The sequence below is a fragment of the Tympanuchus pallidicinctus genome, unplaced genomic scaffold (assembly GCF_026119805.1).
Source record: "Tympanuchus pallidicinctus isolate F22 unplaced genomic scaffold, pur_lepc_1.0 scaffold3, whole genome shotgun sequence".
NCBI lineage: Eukaryota > Metazoa > Chordata > Aves > Galliformes > Phasianidae > Tympanuchus > Tympanuchus pallidicinctus.
Window position 1 is genome coordinate 68,886,920 of NW_026294747.1, and position 21,063 is coordinate 68,907,982.

The following is a 21,063-nucleotide window of genomic DNA, read 5'->3' on the forward strand; positions in this document are numbered from 1 at the left end:
AGAAAGTCTTAAGGTTGTTCATCTATATATCAAAAACCAAATTGTGTAGTAAAGTCAAGATAGAAATGAAATTCTTTATTCTAGATTAGAAAAATGTAATAAAATAAAAATTGGTGAACCATAAGGCAACGTAAATTTACATTAGAAATAAGGCAGAAATAATTCAAAATAGGACACGTTATAAAAAGGCAAGTTTACTGTCATCACTTGGAGTCCTGAAAGATAAAATGACAAGCTATAGTTCAGACAAAAGCTATTAGCTTAATGTAGCTATCACTAGCTGAAAAGCTAGAAGCTATTAAAACATTCAGATCAGATAGTTGCAGTGCTCCATCTGTCCTTAGAATCACAATTTGATAAAGATTCCCGGAGATTGCAAGTTAAATCCTGTATTATCCATGTTTGCTTTCTTTTGATTAGCAAACAAGCAGAATGAAAGATGCTGCAAAGTTATTTTTCATTGTAAGCAATAAATTGCATGCAGAAAATATGTATACAGTTAACAGTAAGAATTGGAGTTATTTTCTGAACAGAAGAAATCAATTTTGTAATATATTAAAAGTAAGCACTTGCAAACAGGATTTTACATTATATGACTAAATACTACTTCTGGAGTAAAGTGTACATACTCTGCCATTAGCATGCATTTTTCTGAATTATGCTATTAATGTGCAGGAAAAATGCTATGAATGCAACATAAAAGGGATGAATACAGTTCCCTATCAAAGCAACGAAAGTTACTACCTAGATATGGAAGAAGAACATTATGTACTAAATGCATATTCTTAATATGTCTATAAAGAAGCAGCCAAAGAGAATCCAATGAATGTTTCTTAGTGAGAACCTCTTTCTCTAAACAACTATTAATTTGAGCTTAAGGAGTGAAAAACCTTACCTGCAAACATATGGCCAGGTTAACTCTACAGCCGAGCGATGTGCTGACTGCCCGCGGATGGAGGCCAAGGTCTTTAAATAATTTTGAAAATGACTGAGTAAGGGCTATCCGAGGTCGTTCTTCAGCCACTACTACACATGTCCGTACACGTGAAAGGTCCAGACCTCTTGCCTAAAAAGAAGATAAAATGTTAACAAAGGCCCCAGGTAGGCAGATTTAGAGAAAAAAGGTCAGCAGTACTTTCAAGAGGAAAAGAGGTAGAAGTGCCGGTATAATTTCAATCTTTCCTTGGAGCTGGATGGCCAGATGACAGTCTAGTAGCTGTAGATAAGTGGACATACATGCTTGGCATTTCAATATGAGCATTTAGGAAGAGTTGGACATCCTTCTGTAGAGAGGCAAGTCTATTTTGCAGTATTAATTCAGAATGCCATTTAATAACAGCAAAGAGGAAGCGTTTCCTAGCCTTGGAGAAATTGATTAGGAAATGATTAAGTGAGGATGGTAAGGGCTGGAGATAACGTAAGTGTCAGTACCCAAGATCTAATTATTTCAGTAACACACTGGAAATTCTAAATGATTTCAGGAGCATAACTACCTACCTGGTTTTTCGTTTTGGCTTGAAAAAAAAGCAGAAGATACATCCTCATTCTCCATATAGTACTTCTACATATGCAATTATTTAACTGTAAGAGCCATGGCCAAATAAGTACCTTGTGTAATCGTGGAATTCATAATACGCAATAACCAATATACAATGTATTAATCCCCAGTTATCATGGACTTTTGCACCTCTGTTTTCCAACATATGCCTGTTAACACAGACTGCAACACAGATCAGAAAGCTTAGGTAAATAAAAGCTTTTCCTTGATGTTTAAAAGCCCTGTGATCTGAAACAGAAGGACTAACATTAATACACAGCCTTTGGCAAGGAATAATAATCTTTTCTGTGGATGCTGCTCTTGCCCTTCAACCATTTCCTCCTCAATGCATATGTTTAGCACAGCCACTATTGGCAGAGAAGACTCAAGCACTGTGTGCACTGCAGATGGTGCAGAAGGACCAAACCACTCACCTTCAGTGATTCTGTTTGTGAACCGAGTCCCTTAGTACAGAGTTCCATAACCGAATAGGAACAAAAAGTGTCTCTCACTTTGTATTGACTCACAGCAAGAAGCCACAGAGCAGGATTGGTCTCCAGTTCTGAGGGAGGAATCAGAATAGACTGGTGTCCTGAATAAACGCTGTAAAGATACAAGATTTGTTAACACGTGCTAAGTGCCCATGCTTGCAGATGTTTACAAGCTACATACAAATACTACTTAACTCAAAATGCCAGTGGACCTTGCTGTTAGAACTGTACCAAGGAGAGCAAAATAGCTGGGTTATTGACGGTGCTAATAAACAGCATTATGATTTCAACAAAAAGTATGTGTTGCCTACAAATAATTGAGATTGAATAATTACCATTTTAAGACACCTTGATTAAAAGAGTACTTGATTACTTAACATGGAAATAACATCTCTCCTGCTGAGGCAAGCAAGTGGATTGCAATCATTTTCAAAGGAGTAAATCTGTCCCCAGTTTAATAATACCTGGGGCTTTAAATTTCTACTGTGAAAGTTTTATGAACTTTTAAAACCCAAATATCTTACATCTTCTATTTATTGGATACCCAGGGAGCACCAATGTTGAGAAAGAAGCAATTACAAGGGTCCTGGAAGGAAATAATTATGTCAGAGCTAATTTCTGTTATACCCAAGATTGTCCCCAAGAGAAAGAAAATACCAGTTTGATGTCTTTATTTCCTATGGGTCCTGCGCTGTTCATTCATCTCAGACAGGCTGATGTACAATCACTTTTACAGGCTCTTTCACATCTTAATCCATGATTTGTAGATACTTCAGAATATCATCTGAACTATCAGCTGATCACTGATCAGAACAGTCACAGATAAACCTCCAAATCACAATAATTCTGAAAAAGGACCGTAAAGCCCTAGAGATTTACGATGCACAGGAGAGAATTTCATCTGACACTTGAAAAACCGAAATGCCACTTTGCTAAAGTAAAGACATCATTTTCTAATCCAAGTGCCCGAGGTAAGACACAAGGTGGTTCTGTGTTTTCAGGAATTGGAGCATCTCCGTAACATCTGACATTAGGAAGAAGATACACATCATGCAGTTTTTGAACATGTGATGCTCACACAATTTCCATCCTTGGCAAGTGAGTGCCTCCCACTCCCACACCTAAGATCAGAGTGCTTTCAAAAGTTGTGCAGTTTGGAATGATCTGCGTGCAACTTGGATGTCTTTACATGTAACATACAGGCATAAAAGGTGCACAAGTCCTCCCCAGTAAAAAGTAATAAACCAAACTGTTTAGGTCTACTGGAGTAGGAACCAGAAGATGCCACAGAATATGTATGAACCACAGTTCAAATAATTTCATTAATCATACAATAAAATGTTGACTCTGACTGCTTGTCCACATTTAAGGCACTCTTGACAATGTGTGAGCTGTGAGTTGCCACAAAGAGACGTGTTCTCAGATAGACCTGACAGAACTACTTTAACACTGGACAGTCAAATGAAACATTATGCTTTCATGCTGCTTTTATGGAATCAGAATAAAGCATGACTGAACCCTGAGTATGCACTTCATAAGTCTGTGGAAAGAAACACTGGCAAAGCTACCAAAGCCTGAAAAGAGTGTGCCCTGAGTTCAGCTGACAGATCAAGCCCAGAGAGGGAGCAGTAACAGATTTTAGTCTCTCTCTCCCTTTTACAGATTTTAAATACCACTTCACTCTTTCTTTCTCAGCCAATTCCATTAGGTTTTTCAGAGAGTAGTAAAGGGCTTTAGTTCCTTGCAAATTTAATATTAGTGCTCCACAGGCAATCAAGGTGTGTGATCTGTCCAGTACATACACAATTCTTACACATGAGAAGCTGTAACCATAAGAGTAAGAAAGTGGGATGGGCTCCAACCTGTACACATATGAGATTTGATATCAAACTCTTCCACCTCCCTGAACTCTTCCGGTTGCTGCAACTACTATCAGGAGAAAAACCAACAATCCTCCACAACAAGAAACAGGTTGGCAGGCGTCAAGTATGAGAGAATTATCAGACTGTTCAGTACCACACTAATATCTCGTAAAAGCCACTTATTCACCTGGGCAGAACATTCCAAAATAATAATTAAAAAAAACAAGCAAAACAACAAACTGAATGAAAAATGCTTGCATCTACTCCAGGGCAATAAGGGAGGCAAAAAGAATAGAACACTGATTCCACATGCAGCTTACCAGGAAACAATCCAAAAGGACAGAATTTGGGAATACCAATTTATAATAATGACCAGTCTTCCCTCTTCAAAAACACTAATGAGAGGGGTGACTGCCTTCTCATCTTGGTAACTCAAGCTGGACAAATAAGAAATGCACTTTTGCTCACTCTTAACCTCCCATCACGAGCCATGCAGCACACCATTATGGAACCTGGATTTGGATGCACAATTACCCCATCTTCTCCAGACTGTGGGAAACCACCACACTTAAATCAGAACAGACAACACCATGCTCTGGCTGCAAACATCACTGTTCAAACAGATAAATGAAGATGCTACCTTTTCTTAGTTTTATAACCCCTCAGAAATACTGAAGGAAATACTTCAGAAATACTGAATTGAAATGCAGAGCTGAAGGGAGGAAACAATCTATGGTGCAGAATCTCAGATGTGTGCTGTTCTTGTCTACAGACAACATAAACCTACAGAAAGATGATACCATGCCTGGAAATTTGATCATCAGCACAGGCTTTGCCTACTTACCTGTAGCTTAATAAGCCATGCACATCACCTGATCCACTACAGCAGTCAGCGGAGCTAAGAGAGGTAACACAAAGTTCTGGGGTGAATGTGCCAGTTCCACAGGCAAACTGGTTTATGCAGCACCTGGCCATCATGATGTCAGGCAGGACTTGGCTCACTTCCCTGAATTAATCTCAGAAGCACAGTGCAGGTTTTGTGAATCACTCAAGCAACAAAACATTCCTGGTAGCCACGTATCCTTGCAATTTTTCAGACATCATGCTTCCACATTAACCCCAGAGATGCTGTTACCAATGTTCTGGTGCAGAGAAGCTGATGAAGAAAAGATCCTCCCTTGTAATGCTAGATGAAGCTTGTCTACCACTCTGGTGCTTTCAAACAACTGTGGAGCATTACAGGGTGTTTGCTCAGTATGAAAACCAACTAACAAGCAGAGGACTATGTGCTTGAGCAGAATGCAGTTGTGGGAGGATGCTGCATAAAGCCAGATACGGTCTCAAGCCTATAGGAACTTTTGTCAGTGTTGTCTCTGTGTAACTAGGTATAGTAGAGATGTGTTGCAGGTATATGTGTGGTAGATTTAATCCCAAAAACAAAGAAAGGAACAAACAGTGCCATCTCACCTTCATGAAAGAAAGATGGGTTGTTATGCTGTCTCTTTGCTGGTACCAGAAGGAACAGGACTGTGAACACTGAAGCCTCAGATGGGATATTAAGAAAACTTGGGGGTTTAAATATAAATTATGGAAGTTAAAATCACCATTCTGAAACTGGAACAGCATACGAGTTATCAGAGTAAGAGCAATTTCAAAATTTAGTTCTATAAGCACTGGAAAGGAACTGAAACAAGATCATTTATTCCACTTCTGTAGAAATCTGTTGCCATGAGAGTAACTCTGTCTCCAGATGTCTTATAAGAGACACAGTGCAGAACTGCAGAGGCTTTCTGACAGACCAGGACATCTGTTTATCAGTCTCCATTACTTTTAGGAGTAGGCAAGAAAAGAAGACAAAAAAGAAGAGCATCCCTGCATCACCTTGTCAAAGTGACTTTTGGGACACAGATGCAGAATGAAATGCTATTGTGGCTGAGATGGGAGATTGTCATGTAGAAATGCTGTCCTTCTTCAGGGGATGGAGAGGAAAAGAGTATTCAGATGGAGGACAAAGCCTTGGATTTTGGCAGAGTGAAAAGCCTTGTCTGCCTGCACTGCTCAAGGGCTGCCCAAGGACAAGAATACTCCAGGTAAATGCACCACAATGTATTTTGCTATGATGGCACCATCTGATCACAACTCTGGTTCCATGGCCTGGCAGGCTGCTTGGCAGCATACAGAGATGCTTGGAATGACATCTTGGCAATTAACTGTTCTATTGAATCAAAGATTTACCCCACGTTGTGCTAAGGCCGATTAACAATAAAGTCTGAGGTTTTATTATAGTTCCAAAAAAATTCAGCAGGGCAATAAATGTTGACAAATGGCAACTGCAGTTTGGAATTGTATTCTGGCAGGCTATTAACTTCTGCTGTCCTTCTCAGGTGATATGAGCTGCTTTTCTAACTGCAGGAGGTGGATACATACAATCAGGTCTTACAAGTATACGCATTTCATTTCTGCATTTCTAGGGTGACATTTTTGCTCTATGTGATGCGGGACAGATATGGGTACCTTGCTATTGACGGCATTTGGTTGGGCCTAAAGCAGTTCAGTTGCCTTGCAAATACTTCAAATTTTGAGTCAGCAAGCTGAGGGAATCTGAATGGGACTGAAGAAAAACCTCCACAATCATCTGGACCAGAGCTGGTAGGCCACAGGGGAGACTGTCTGGGTATTTAATCTCACCTAGGCATCATAGGACTTAGGCCTATCTGTGCTCAGCATCACTCCAAAACAAAGAACCTTCATCTAAATACCTTTGTTTCCAATCTATATCAGGAAAAAAAAAAAAAAAAAAAAAAAAGAAGCAGCTGAGAACAGCAATCTTGCCTTGAACAAATGTTTCCTGCAGACCTCTGATGATGCCTTCAGACCTTGCCTAACTCCCCCAAAAGTCTGCACACAGAACTCACCCCATCCGAGATTAGCTGGATGTTACTGACATCAATGTCATTTCTATGGGTACTGGCATTAGAGACGCCCTAATGTAGGCAGAAGTTAAGTATGACCAGCCTAGTTCACTGCAGTCCTGTAAGTATTTGTTAGCCACTGCTTAGCCTTAGGCCTACCCCAGTCACTCATACATGTTAATAATGCCTTCAGTCAGCTGTAAAGTCAGTAGAAAGTCCAGTTCCTCTGGTCTATTTTGAGCCTTATTGACTTACACTATTATAATCACAGTTTCTGAGTGTTACTAATATATAATTTATTTAAAATCATGCATTTTGTTAATTTGCATTTCAGAATAATTCTATTTTTCAGTATAGAACCATACTGTGAGTACAATGGAGGGAGAATTCTTATTGCATTGCATCACTCAGCAACTATCAATTAAGTATATCCTTACCAATGAACTGTAGAACTTTCTATTCTGCTCCACAGTGATCAGCATTAAGACTAGGACATCTTAATTTCAGGAAACGTTTCTGAGCAGTAGGATTTAGTTTCATTTATTTTTACACTGAAAGATATTTAAAACTTTTAAAGAATATGATACGTGATATCCAGTGCAAGGAAAGTTAGAATATTCTGATTAACCCTCTATGAGTGGATAAATAACACTATTAAAGAAAGAAATAATCAAATATTTTTAATTGAGTCATCAGTAACAAACTGTTAAAATTAGAAGATTTGGATTTACAAACTCACATAGTGCTGATGACGTTCTTTCTATGACAAAGGTCCCAAGGAAACCCTGCTGGAGCATGCAGCCAGTTTAGAGGGAATGTGATAAATCCTTTTTTTTTTTTTTTCTTAAATTTATTGCTCTGCTTTGCAAGGTTTCTTTTCTTTATTATTTTATACCTTTTAGGCCATAAAATAATAAATAAATTTAAAAAAACTTTGCAAAACTATGCAATATATTCCAAACTTACCAAAGGGCTGGCTCCATGCTCCAACAGCTTTCCTAAGCAGCTTTGACCTCACAGATCGGTACATTCTGGGGCGCTGCATAGGAGCAGGCCAGAACAATGTTTAGGCACCTACAATGAGGACAAAACATTAATTTTTCTTTCACTGCTCAGTCAATGCCTCCTTCAGTCTAGTCAACAAAGGGATTTAAATGTACTCCTCATTTTAACTGCAATCAGTAGAGTTGGTTGCCTTCTCTTCCTGCTGGGTTCCTAAAACAAAAATTCCTATTTAACTCTCAAAACCCCACAGCTGATGAAAAATTGAAGACCTTACTTAATCTCCATGTGCCATAAAAAGTATTAATTTAGCTAATGGGACTGGTGACAGACAACCTTAGCTTTCCAGTAGAATCCTCTGAGGTAGAATCTGGGCTGAAAAACATTGGAAAGTATTTTGATATGCCAAACTACAAAGATTAAAATGCTAAGTTGCAAAGTTTTAAGTTACACAAAGTAAGATTCTAACAAGCTCCAGGATGTATTTTTTGCTATTACAGAACACATCAAATAATACCCATTTCTAAAAAAGTAATGAGATGGAAATTAAGTTTGTGAGAAGAATTCATGAAGCTGCATCTGATGTCAGCTTTCTCTAAATGACAGTCACAGTTCAAGCAGCCTGCAATCTTTCTGAGTTTACAGGAAAAGAATCAGTGACAAAGAAGAGATTGACACAACGGTTCACAAGATTAGAGTGTTGCCCTGATTTCAGTTCCTTCAGCTCCTTCTTTTCCTTCCTTATCTTTGAAAATGGTATGAAATCTTCTATTTTATGCAGTACCACAGACCTTGGTTCTTTCTCCCAGAGGTCTGCTGCCTTGGTCAAAGTCAAAATTCTGCAAAAGCCTGACATTACCAGTATTGGTAAGGGCCTAAGGGCAGCAAATGCTTGTGCATTCCGAATATTGTTCTCTGGAAGAAACAATTTGTGTATTGATGAGTTTTGCAGACACCACAACACACTCGGTTTTTTGGCACATCAACATTTATCTGTGCTACATGGTTACATAACGATGTTACACAGATGTTATTACTGGATATTCCATGTTACACATTACCCCATTCTCCTTAGCTGAATTGTCCCATAGTGCTCTATACAGTCCTTTCATGGTCTTAACTCACTGAATGCATCTCAGCAGGATTAGCTTTGCCAATGAACCTGGCAGCTCAGCACAGGAAAGGCCTAACAGTGCTGACACATGAATCTATAAAATAAATATGCAGCTAACTTCAAAATATTTTTTTAAAAAATTAATTTGTAGAGTGATTTAATTAAGATCTCAACATTGTAGAAACATTTTTTTTGAATCTTGAGTATTTTTGTACTACAAAAACAAGAAATTGGAATAACACTTTTTCAAAACAAAAAATAGTATTAGGGCAAGTATAGTTTAAATTAAGAACTACTGATCAAGAGTGAATAGGATAATAAATACTATTAACCCTTGGCCCACTTCATACTTAATAACAAATATTTTAAAAGGCAAGGGCAATGATAATGCTAACAGAGTGCTTTTAAATGAACAATGCTCACTGAAAATAAATTGCTGCAGCAGTTCATAGATAATTTTTCTTTCAAATATTTATTAAATTGGTAAAATGCTTATCCAGAGCTGCAGCATTTTTATTGCCCCTGGGTTATCTTAATTTCAGTAACTAAAACCAGCAGTACTGTTAATACCAAATAACTTTCCATGGATAAAGATGCCAGACTACTGCAGCCTCTAATATGTATTCATAAAACTGTGCTCCATTAACATTCCCATAGCTTGACATTTCTGCCTCTACAGCAACTCAGCTGTCTTAGAAAAATCAAAAGAAGAAGAATTAAAAAAATCAATGGAACTGCTTTCAGTGCTGAACTGTAACCTCCCTGGAGCATAAAGATTGACAGAATTATTAAATTTCTCAAATTCCTCTTCATAAAAAAAGCTGATTCACATTTAACTAGAAATATTTTTTATAGCTTTGCTGTTGCCATAGAAATACCTTCTGTAATAAAACACTCCTACACAACTCTATAAAAAATCGCATCCATATGTCTCACAAATGAGGAAGTCCCCCAATATCCACTTGTGCTTTCAGAGTACAGAATGAAAAAGAGGAAACCAGGAAGCCACCTCGGTAGAGTACTGTCTTCATCAAATAAAACTAGTCAGACTTGGCAGAGAGAGCAGGGAAACAGCAAGAGCTTGATGAAGAGGCATGCTGGTGCTCTGCACTCCTCAGCCTTAAATACCTACAGCCATGCCCCACTCAAGGCAAGTGTATTCTCCATACAGCATTCTCCATACAGCTTCTGGCAATTCTAATTGCCTGTGTTAGTCCCAGAGGTACTATCTGTTCATCCCATCCTGACTGCTGTGTTATAGTACAATGGAAGTGATATTTTAAAAGGTTGAGGAGAAACCTCACCTGCAGAGGCACCAGAGGACAAACCCAAGTCCACAGTACGGATCCAGACAGATAGCAACTTCTCTGGAGGGATAAAGCTCACACTGCAGCTTAATAGAACGACAAAAGGCACTAGTGGCTGCATGAGACATCTGAAAAAAAGAAAAAAAAGTAATTAAAATGATCAATTATATCATTCAGAAGACTCATTCCCAAACTGAGCTAAGTGTTTAAATTAGTCACAGGATGAAGAAAACAGATATCGACTTTGTGCTCAGTGTAAATACACATGAAATTTATAACTAAGAAAACAAACTTTCCTTCAAGAGGACATCCAAGTAACCATGAAAGGGATGGAGAGACAGAAAGAATGACAATTTTTCAGTGATTCAGGGAGAAAGCTGTGTGTGGTTTCAAGATGCGCTATGAGCTGTATGCAAACCTAATGATAACGAGCTAAACTTTCTGGAGGAACAAAGGAATGAATGACTACAGGACAAGAATGTAATTTGAATGCTTTGTTGATCTGCACTCATATATTTCAAAATACATACTTACTTATACAATAAAGACAGAATATTGTCAATACACTTCTTAAATTAGAGACATTTTTGTATGCGGAATGGTAGTAAGAAGCAAATCATTCAGCAGCCTCCAATAGACAGTAAACATTCTCCTTAACCAGCTCCTAGCTGAGAAACAGGCTTTCGTTTCTTTGTTTAATCTTGAGAGCTCTCCAAGATAAAGCCAGTGAAAAAAAGAAACACAAACACTCATCAAAAGATACTTTTCTGATGCACTCTTTCTAGGAATTTTAAATCTCCTTACTGATTACACCTACTGTGTTAGGATGTGGGAACACAATAACTTCTTTCAATCCCTGTCCTCTCTGCTAATAACCAGAAGCATGCCTGTGTTAGAAGGACAGCCTAGATAGGATTTAATTCATCTAACCTTTGATCTCTGCTACATATTGGCCCAGTTTCCTTTAACACTATTACAGTCAATGGAGGAGATCAAGCACCTGAGAGGTAAAATTTATTTGGTCCTTAATAAATAGAACAAAGTCACTCAAGACATGATTTTTTTCTCTGCTGTCTGTGAATGCCATAACTGAAGCTGGACATGCTCCAAGTGATGCACTATGATCAGTTCAAAACAGGTGTCCACACTGTGAATGGCTGCAGTTTGAAGAGATTAATTCTTCTCTAGCTCAATCAAGATCATTTTTTCCACAGAGGATTAAACTGAACTCTGTGGGAAAACAACTGCTGTTATTCTGTGATTTTTTACACCTTACTGGGTTCAAGCTAGGGAAAAAGTTGAGAGTAAACCTATGTGGAATTTACTACTTCCAAAGTGACCATAAAACATCTAACAGCTTTTCAGAAGCCACGCAAATTATTTAGCCATTGTTTTTGATTAATCACCACTGCATTATGACAAGCCTTGGGGCCTCTGGTGATCCATCCATAATTAATTAATCACTGGCAATGATCTAGTTGATGGCACTATTTATATAAACTTGCTGATTTAGCAAATTGAAGGGTTTATGACTGAGATATCTGGGGCTAATCAAGAATTCCATGAGATATTTATCTGTATTTCCCTTTAGCCACATTAAATTCTTCACCTCGCCCTAGCCTAGACTATCTTTAAAGCTCTGCCAATATTGACTTTGTATAATTAGTAGTCAGTTCTATAGGTCTGATAAGGTGGAATTCAGATCTGATTTAATACAGATGAGCATGTCTCAAACAATCATTGAACATCTATTCAAAAATAGATGTTTCAAATAAACCAGAGGAATTATACTCTGAAAGTCTCTGCTTCTGTCTGTTGACTATTGAGGAGCCCAAGGACTAGTCCATGTCTAGTAGGTATAGTAGCTCATCACCTCAAGTTAGATGTTACCAATCTTCTAGGTGTGTCTGATACATAACCATAAGCCAGGTCAACCACTTAGCCATTAGTCAACCTCGGGCAGATCACTTCACTTTGTGCTTCAAATTTTCCATCTAAGAACTGGGTAAACAATGCTTTTCTTTGTTTGCAGTTTTGTTTGCTTACAGTTTCTGAAAATAGATGGATGATGTCAAAGTCATCACAGTCCTTGGATATGCAACAGATAGGACTAAGAAAGTAACAGATAATACGAGAGGAATTTTACTTCTGCCTGTGCACTGCCGAAGCCAACACTGGAATAACACGTGTTACAAGCCAGAAAAATCAGGTTTGATAAACTGTGTTGCATTTTGGAGGAAATGTCAGAATAGTGATTTAAAGAGCTCAACATGCCAAAGCTTATCAAGCAAACACATAAACACATTGTTTGCTGATTACATTGATCTTGTACAAGGTAAATATACCAGAAATGTAACAGTTCCCATAATTAAATGAAAAAGAGAATATTAAAAAACAATGGCCAGCAGTTAGCTGCAATGAGGAACAAACAATAGATGGGTACTGGAGCAAGTTAGAAGAGAGATGACCAAATCTCATTTCCTTCATAAAATAGAACGAATAGATGCTTCTGTTAAAGAATGTTTCAGGCAGATAAGCTATTAGGCTATCTGCAGGCATGCTGGAGCAGAAGAAGAGCTAATAACTTCCTGCACACTGGATAGCAGTATGGAAAAACCAATAAAGACAATTTAAAGTAATCAAATAATGACTGTAAGAGAGGAAGCAATTCAACATCTATTACCAAAAATCAATAGAATTTACAAACATGCAGCGATGTACTTACTACCTGCCAATCAGGCATGGGAGCAGGAATGCCAACTGTTAAAAGAAGCTCCTACCTTTACCCCTGCTAGCATTCCAGTTGTAGAGACGCTGAAGTCCAGGTAAGCAAGCGTTTCAGGGTTTGAAGGTTTGTAGATCTGTGCAGGCCGTTTCTTTGGCAAGTCATCTAGTGAAAGTTAAGAATGAATGGATGTATCTTACTCCAGCGACAGAAAGATCTCTCAGTGCTAGACAAATAATGACAAAAAGAGAGCAGAGCCCTAGCCTTGGCACTCACCTGTATCTAGTACTGGAGGCCACGTTCTGACATCCACTGCCGCTGCCGCCTCTCGCGACCGTAACAATTTGCATATTAATTGTGTAGTCATTAAGCAAGCAGAGCGGCTCACCTAGGAATTTAACAAACAAATAATAACACAATAGGATGCTGATTAATTCTTCTAAAAATGAGCAAGACTATGATTTGTCTTATGTCTTATGTCAGAACAGGACACAGATACATTAGTCTCATATTTTCTAATCAGGAGGTGAAAAGATCCACAAAAAATTCAGCTCACAAAGCAGACAAAGCCATACGAGTTTTACAAATCACATTAAAATTGCATTTTGAGCAGACTGTTGGAATGAAACTAAAGGCACGTTAACAGCGAGAATGTGACTCTTCCAGTGCATTATATCACTTATCAACCCAGGATGCCAGTACAGAAGACTGTGACCAGAACCTTTCCTATATCAAGATAATATATCTTGGTTTATAAACAATATTTTAACATAAACCAAAACCTAGCCTGACACTTATATGAGCATTTTACTATCTTTAGTCAATTTTATGTTAGCCATATATTCCTGATTCTAGTGCTAGTGATAAAGCATTGGGAATTCTTCTGATACTGTCAAAAGTAACTCTAGACCAAAAATTGTGCAAGCTCCACTAAGAAATGGAGAATTTACTGTAACTACCATCTGCTCTGAATTTTAGATGATACATGCTGAAGATGCCCTCCTTTTAGATCCATTTAAAAAATATCTTAGTAGCAACTACAAGAATATTTCTTTCTGATTATAACAACTCAGTATTTTAATTTCCACAAGGTCATCCCTCTCCAAAATGAAAGAAAAAAATATATAAAACAGAGCTGAGAGTTTTTCAAGATTGGCATTAATATCACTAATAATTTCCAATATTTTATTTATAGTCAGTCTTTATGTCTTGAAGACACAATGCTTGCAAGTCAGCTTAGACCTGCCCTACTTTATTCAGTGAGAAACCAGTCAGACCTGGTTGGTCTATTAGACATCAAAAAGAGAAATGGGAGAAACAATATAATTCATTTTATACCACTTTAGCAGCTTTTATATGACTTTAACAGCTGATGCTTAAAAACGCCAAGTGGCAAAACACCAAATAATAAGAATCCTGAAGACAATATGCCATTTTCTCATACCTCTACTGACATTCTGAGGCATCTGATACAGTGAGGAAAGGACCAAATTATAACTATCTCTAGTTGAAATTATCAATAAAATCACATTTGTTTCAACTTCTGTTATTTCAGAGATTTGGAATTCCATTCAACAGATTACTGATTCCATTCAACGCAATTACTGATGAGCATCAAAGATAAAATGTGATCAGATGAAGTCAAAATACCAAAATGAAGCATTAAATAAAAAGCCAGAGTAATACTTCCCCAGACAAAAATAGAATCACCAACCAATATCTTCACACCATAATTTTGTAATTGCTTCAAACTGCAAAACAATTTGGTTTGCAGAGTTCAGCATGAGCCAAGCTAAGCTTTCCAGTGGGAAAAGCTTTTCCATTGGGACTTTTATCGATGCTGAGTGTAGCATTGCCAGGTGGGGAACCCTCCCATGCTTGGCACATTGCTAAATTTCCTGGTTGGTGTATCACAACTGCAGGAAAACCTTGACGGTGGAAGTCAGGAGGTTGCATGTTGTCAAAAAGTGTTTACTCTGAAGCACACTGAAATCTTGGAATTCTGGAAGGAATACAATCCTTCAATCTATAACATCACCTATTTAACTGTAACTCATTATCACCCATTTAACAGTAACTCCACCCAACATCACCTGCTTAACCCATTCATACTGTTCCCAAATGCCAGTCCACTAGGACACAAGTCCACTGCCCATTTCATCTGCTTGTGCACTTTCAGATGCCTGCTCACCTCCACAATCATCTTCACAGTAGGTAACGTTGTCGCTATGTTCTGGGGATGCGGAGGTCGAACTGTTATTGGCACACAGCCTGCATACAGGCAACCATAAAATGCAGCAATCAGGTCTATTCCTGCATGAAGAACAAAACAAAAATCCTCCCCTCAAAATCAAATCATTTAATCACAGACATCTATGTCAGCATAAATTTTATTTGGGATTCAACTCAGAAGGTTAAATGAGTGACTAAGTCCTTTAACAGACTTCTTTTTCAGTCCCTTGTCAGTATTTGTTCAGCTTCACTGATTACTTTCAATTGCACTGTTCTGAGCATGAAAAACCAGTGACAACACACAAAGCTGAAGCCAGATATCATCATTTTGGTGAGTTCTACTTATATGACCAGGAAGTAACAGGTAAAAAGATGATTTCCACAGATGAATTATCTTCCTAAATTCCATTTAAACATAAGTGAGTTTCAAGAAGTGGAGTGTCCCAGCAAAAGGATGAGTACAATGTTCCTATCAGTCGTATGAGGAACATCTGAAGGTTTGTTAGACTTCTTCCTCATGCCATTTTTAACTTCAGACATACAGCTTTGATTTATCTACCTGAAATTTCACAATCAAAAATGGAACCTTGGCTTTGAATCCCTGCTCCTAACATAAAACTAAGCATTCCTCCATATAAATATTGACTGCAGATGTCAGACTGTGGACACTTCAGGCCACAGAAAGAAGCTGAGCTGACAATAGCATAAAGACCCTGTGACTTCTGTTTGAAGGTTCTTTCGTTCTGTATGCAGGCTGTGCCAAGATAAAAGTGGGGACTGTTTTACTCTTCCACTGGAAACAGATCTGGAGTACAGATAGGTTTACTGCTCCTCTGATAGTATGATTTATGCAGGGCAAGTGAAAAGTAGGAAATAAAACCTTAAGTTTAAAACACACATTTCTTTTGTGGAAAAGGTTTCCTCATATTAACCATTGAGAAATTGCTTAAAAATGATAATGATTTAACCATTATCTTGCAGTCCCTTTCTACTGAAATACCACAATCCAGACTTAAAATGAGACTTTATTTCATCAAGACATACAAAATGCTAAAGATAAAAGAGCAGTACTAGATCAGAAATAATTTTAAACAAATGTCAAAGATGGTACTGGTTAATACAAGCTTAAAGTCCGTATGTCAAAGTAGAAAAATTCTAACCACGGAGCTGTGTAGGTTAATGATCTACATATATATAAAGTACTGATTATTTTTGGGTATTTCTTAATCATCTACTATTTATCATATTTCTACTCTAATAAGGTTGATTACTTCCCAGGTACTGCTGCTTTATCCCCATGAAATGCAGTACTTTCAAACAGAAATTTGACAGGTAAACCTAAGAACGCTCAGCAGATGGAATATTTTAGCAGAACCATAGGCTCATAAAATAGTGTGTTTCTAGCAAACTAAAAGCAAAGAAGTGAATTACTGTTTAGATTTGAATGCTTATATGAGAGGGGTTTTAAAAGTACCACTTAATCTTAATATGAACCCATAGAATATAGTATCTATGTTCATACACATACATGGAGAAAAAATCTTCTAAATACATTTGACTAAGTTCAGAGAAATGCACATAAGACAAACATTTTGTTTGTTGCCAGTTCACCTGGTTCACAGGCTGTTAACACCTGTACTGCACTGTTCTACATGATAAACTTTTGGGAGCACCAAGGTGCTGAACACGGTTCTTTACCTGGTGGGTAAACCAAAGCCACATGGTCTCCATCTTGCAAATGCCCCCTCTCCATCAGCATGACGGCTATCTTCTCTGCTCGCTTATGTAGCTGGACACACGTTAATGAGTTGGCTATTGTTCCCTGCACAGGAAGAAAGATAAATGTCACAGAAGACAATGCACTGCATTGATCTTTGTTCTCCTCTGCAGCGTAGAAGCTACTGGATGAGGCGCTGCAGTTTCCTAAAGCCACAATATGTCACACATTCACCTTAAATAAGGAAGCTTTCAGTCTTAAGCCAAACTGTAGCTGGAGGGAAAAAGGATGCTTGTCAAGGAAGGAAGCATTCTCCATTCCTCTCTCTGTACTCAGTGTCCTCAAAAGTGCTGCCTTTCTAACCAAGGAAGTCACAGTAGCATGTCAATGTCACGCTCATGTAAACTGTACTCCTTCTCTTGCTACACATGCAGCATTCCTGCTACAGCCAGGAAAGTGCTTTTGTGGTCTTCTGCAGCAATCCTGAGAATCTGCGGAGAGTAATCCTGAAAACTGCATCTCACTGTCTGCACCTTGGAATGAAGCCAAATGGCACAGGGGAAATACTTTCAAAGATGAGACAAAAGGCATCAGAGAAAACAATGCTTTGTGACAGGGGAAGAGAATTAGTCTAGAACAAGAGCTAAGCACATGCATATACATGAAACAGAAAAGACATTTATTGAATATAAATGACTCTGGTCAATAAGCCAAAAAAAAGCAACCAACCAACCAAACAAAAAAACCCAGAGTTTGTCAATTCAGATAGCACCATCTCAAAATTATCAAACAAACATGGTGTTTTAAACTGAATTCTTGCATGCTCTGAAGAGATAAATACATACATACATACAAACATACATATAGATATATATATATGTATGTATCACAGAATTCACTGCAAGATCTCACAACTCTGAAGAGAAGTCAAAGAATGAATGAGCAATCAGGAGACTGACTGCTGCTAGAGCTGATCAGCCAGGTCTGGGCTGAAGTAAAGAGATGGGACAGTATGGGAAAGGAATGCTGTGCTGCACCTCCTCTGGGGAGAAAGAGGATTTCAGTCTCCATCACTGCTCTGATACAACCAGCACATATGATAAGCACTTGAAAAAGAGAAGATGAATAAACTCATAGAAGAAAAAAAAGCTAACATATTCTTCTGTAAAATCAGTGCCTCAAAAGTGCAATGCAACACAATTAAAAAATACTGTATCGTGATAGTAATAAGGTCTTCTGTTTTACAGAAATAGTCATTGAATTATATTAAAACAGGGCAAGAACTGCTAAGGATTTGGCTTGACTGCTGATTTCAATTAATCAGCACTATCCCTCACACCACTGCAGTACATATTGATCACAAGCTTCAGAGAGGAGAGAGAGCAGCTGGAGAAAGATCTGGAAGTAGGGTCACAGCATGTTATCATGCACCACTTGGCATTTAGAAACGTCACACCTCAAACACTGTCAAGAAAGAGCTCAAGATAACAGGAAAAAAAGATGCAGTTCAGGACATTTTAATTGGTTTTCTGGATAGTTCAACTGCAAGAACTTTTTCTAACGACACATGCAACCACGACCAGCCCTAGATGTGGCCAAAGCAATCCAACATCTGAGTAGTCGCTCACAGTAGACTTTCCAATAGGAATGCACTTGCATTCACTTTCTTCTTTCAAGACATTTCCTGCTTCAATAGCCAGGGGGAAACGGACCCTTTAGCTTCCCACATACACCACAACCACAAGCCTTACTGACATAGAAGGGGAATTGCTGCAAATCACATATATTTGGGCAAAGTTCATTAAAGAACTCTGGCACTTGCTGCAGGTGCACAGGAAGAAAGGCAGTGTTTATATGCAGTGCTGGGAAGAATTCTGCTGTTGGTGAAGAATTGTGGGTGAGCAGAGATAACTGTTCCCTTTGGGTTTCATACCTGAAACCCATACCATAAAAACAAGGCACTGCACTAAGCTAGAAATCTAATTTCTCAAAATGCTTGGGTTACAGGAAATTTCTGATCTCAGTGAATTTCTATTAGTCATCATCTGTGAGATGTCTGGATGTTTGAGAACAATGCCTACATACAAGATGCAAGGTAGACAAAAAGGGAAAAAAATTACAAAAGTACTAAGATTCAAGATGGGTAATAAAGTTTGCTTTGGCTAAAACTCACCAGCCCTGTCACTTCTTTCCATTAGACGATGAATCTCCCCATAAAACAACAAATCTCTCAAATTTCACAAGAGGACATACTGCACACTGGGAGTATTAAAGGAGCAGAAAAACTGACTCTCAAAATTGAACTGTTTTTCACTTGTAAGGAACAATCAATTATTTCATTAATCCTCACTCTCCACATTGTATCCTTCCCTCCCACTGTCTGAACCCTTGTGCCAGCATGCAAAGTCTGGCATTACTTAAAGCAGAAAAGCAAAAGCCTGTGTGGAGGAGATGGGACAGCATGGTATCTTTCTCACAGCATCTCTGCTCCTCACTTACAGGACAATCCACTAATTCAACTTTGTAATAGTGCACCTATGAACAGCATTCTCTCTCAACTTTTCTGCTTTGTTGCAGATAATTAAATTACTATTTCACCATTGTCTGTAAAAAATGGAAATCTTCACATAGCACTAGCTACTGCTGTGAATTAAAACAAATTAGCTTAATGACTCATTTGTAGCCTCAAACAGAACTTCCATACCACCACTGTAATATGGGCTATGGGAGCATACCCTGTAAGTACAATAACTGGTCATCCAGAAGATGTTCACAAATTGCTGGAGGTTTATTATACCACCTTAGCTGTTCAGGGACCATATGGACTAAGAACAAATGCCAGCTATTCCAGGTGGCACAGGTGAATATCTCAAACCCTTCCTTTCCATAAGACCCTCACATACTAGATACGTTTCCCAGTTTTGACTGATATGTCTATTGGCACTAAGGCAGGGTGGTTTGAAATCAGGCTTTCCTGCTCTGCAGCGGTCTTGGGAATTACAGGTTTGTCATATACAGTTGTCTAGGAAGCCTGCCAACGGTCTCAGTAAACTTGAGCTCTGTACCTTTTGATGTGAAGTCATTCATTTTTGATAGTCAATGAAATGTTATGGCAGGCTGGCATCAAGCTATGTAGAGAGATGCACAAATGATCCTCTGCAGACCCAGCTGGATTCTTGAACACATCTCTTCTCTTTGACTCCTTTCCCCATTCGTGCATCTCCTTGCAGATGGCCCAGTCTCAAAACCAATCATCATCATCATCATCACTTTACGTAGAAAAAGTGCTTTGATTTCACCAAGCTTGTGCTTTTCAAGTTAGAAACCAAGATTGTGAGCAGTACTAAGGACTACTCTTTGGTATCAGAATGAAGAGTATTGAAACAGATTTACAGTTGCAGCTGACCCACATGAGAAATGTATAAGATGGGGTGCCTGATACAAAAGCAATTTGTATTTTGATATTTGGCAATTATTATTCTCTTTTCCTTTCTGCCTCCATGGATAATAAATATAGCAGCTGGGTAGTAATGGAAAAAGAAACAGAAAGAGTCATGTCCAGACAAAGTGCAAGCAGGTGCAGTTGGAACACCAGCCTGTCATTTGCCACACTGCAGCTTGTTAGAGCACCGGTCTGCACTGCTTACCCTGCAGTTAAGTAGTGTGTAAAGCACATGGTCAGGAGTGGTCTGAGCTCTCCACTGTAAAACTTCTGAGAGGAAGAGGAACTAAAAGAAAGAAGACTTACAGTCATGGCACTAAATAACTTCTCAGCTTTAAAAAACACGTTTTTTTTGTGAATTTATCTTTCCTATTTATATTCTGAGCTTTATGTCAGTAACCATGAAACACTAAACATGAATTGATTCTCTTATCATCATACATTTATAGCAATGTGTTCTGACACAGCAATAGAGGCCTCTCTGGAACTTAGGTCACTGCTGAGATGGTGATAAATTCTACATATACTTCTGAAACAATAAAGAACTTCTTACTAATCTCTCAGAGTTTAAGCACAATTTCTGTTCTTAGTCCTACTCCTTTTTTCTCACTATAAATACACATATAGATATATACACAGATACAGTTTAAAGTTTGTTAATTTGATTATTCACATCAGCTCCCAAAAGAGCTGAACTGAAACAGAATCAAAATAATAACTAA

General features: G+C 38.2%; 1 protein-coding gene across 6 annotated transcripts in view; it reads right to left on the bottom strand.

Moving 5' to 3' along the window:
* Nucleotides 1-21,063, bottom strand: part of DIP2C (disco interacting protein 2 homolog C) — a 288,411-nt gene that overhangs the window by 40,124 nt on the left and 227,224 nt on the right. For 5 of the 6 annotated variants that reach the window (XM_052692779.1, XM_052692777.1, XM_052692778.1 and 2 more), the window contains 8 exons: nt 20,547-20,627; nt 16,881-17,004; nt 15,142-15,263; nt 13,227-13,338; nt 13,006-13,115; nt 10,223-10,353; nt 1,972-2,140; nt 896-1,066 (listed from right to left, as the gene is read on the bottom strand). In XM_052692779.1, the coding sequence (XP_052548739.1) occupies nt 896-1,066; nt 1,972-2,140; nt 10,223-10,353; nt 13,006-13,115; nt 13,227-13,338; nt 15,142-15,263; nt 16,881-17,004; nt 20,547-20,627 (1,020 nt within the window). Of the gene's footprint in view, nt 1-895; nt 1,067-1,971; nt 2,141-7,763; nt 7,877-10,222; nt 10,354-13,005; nt 13,116-13,226; nt 13,339-15,141; nt 15,264-16,880; nt 17,005-20,546; nt 20,628-21,063 lie in introns of those variants that run through there. The other variant, XM_052692782.1, reaches the window with a different exon arrangement.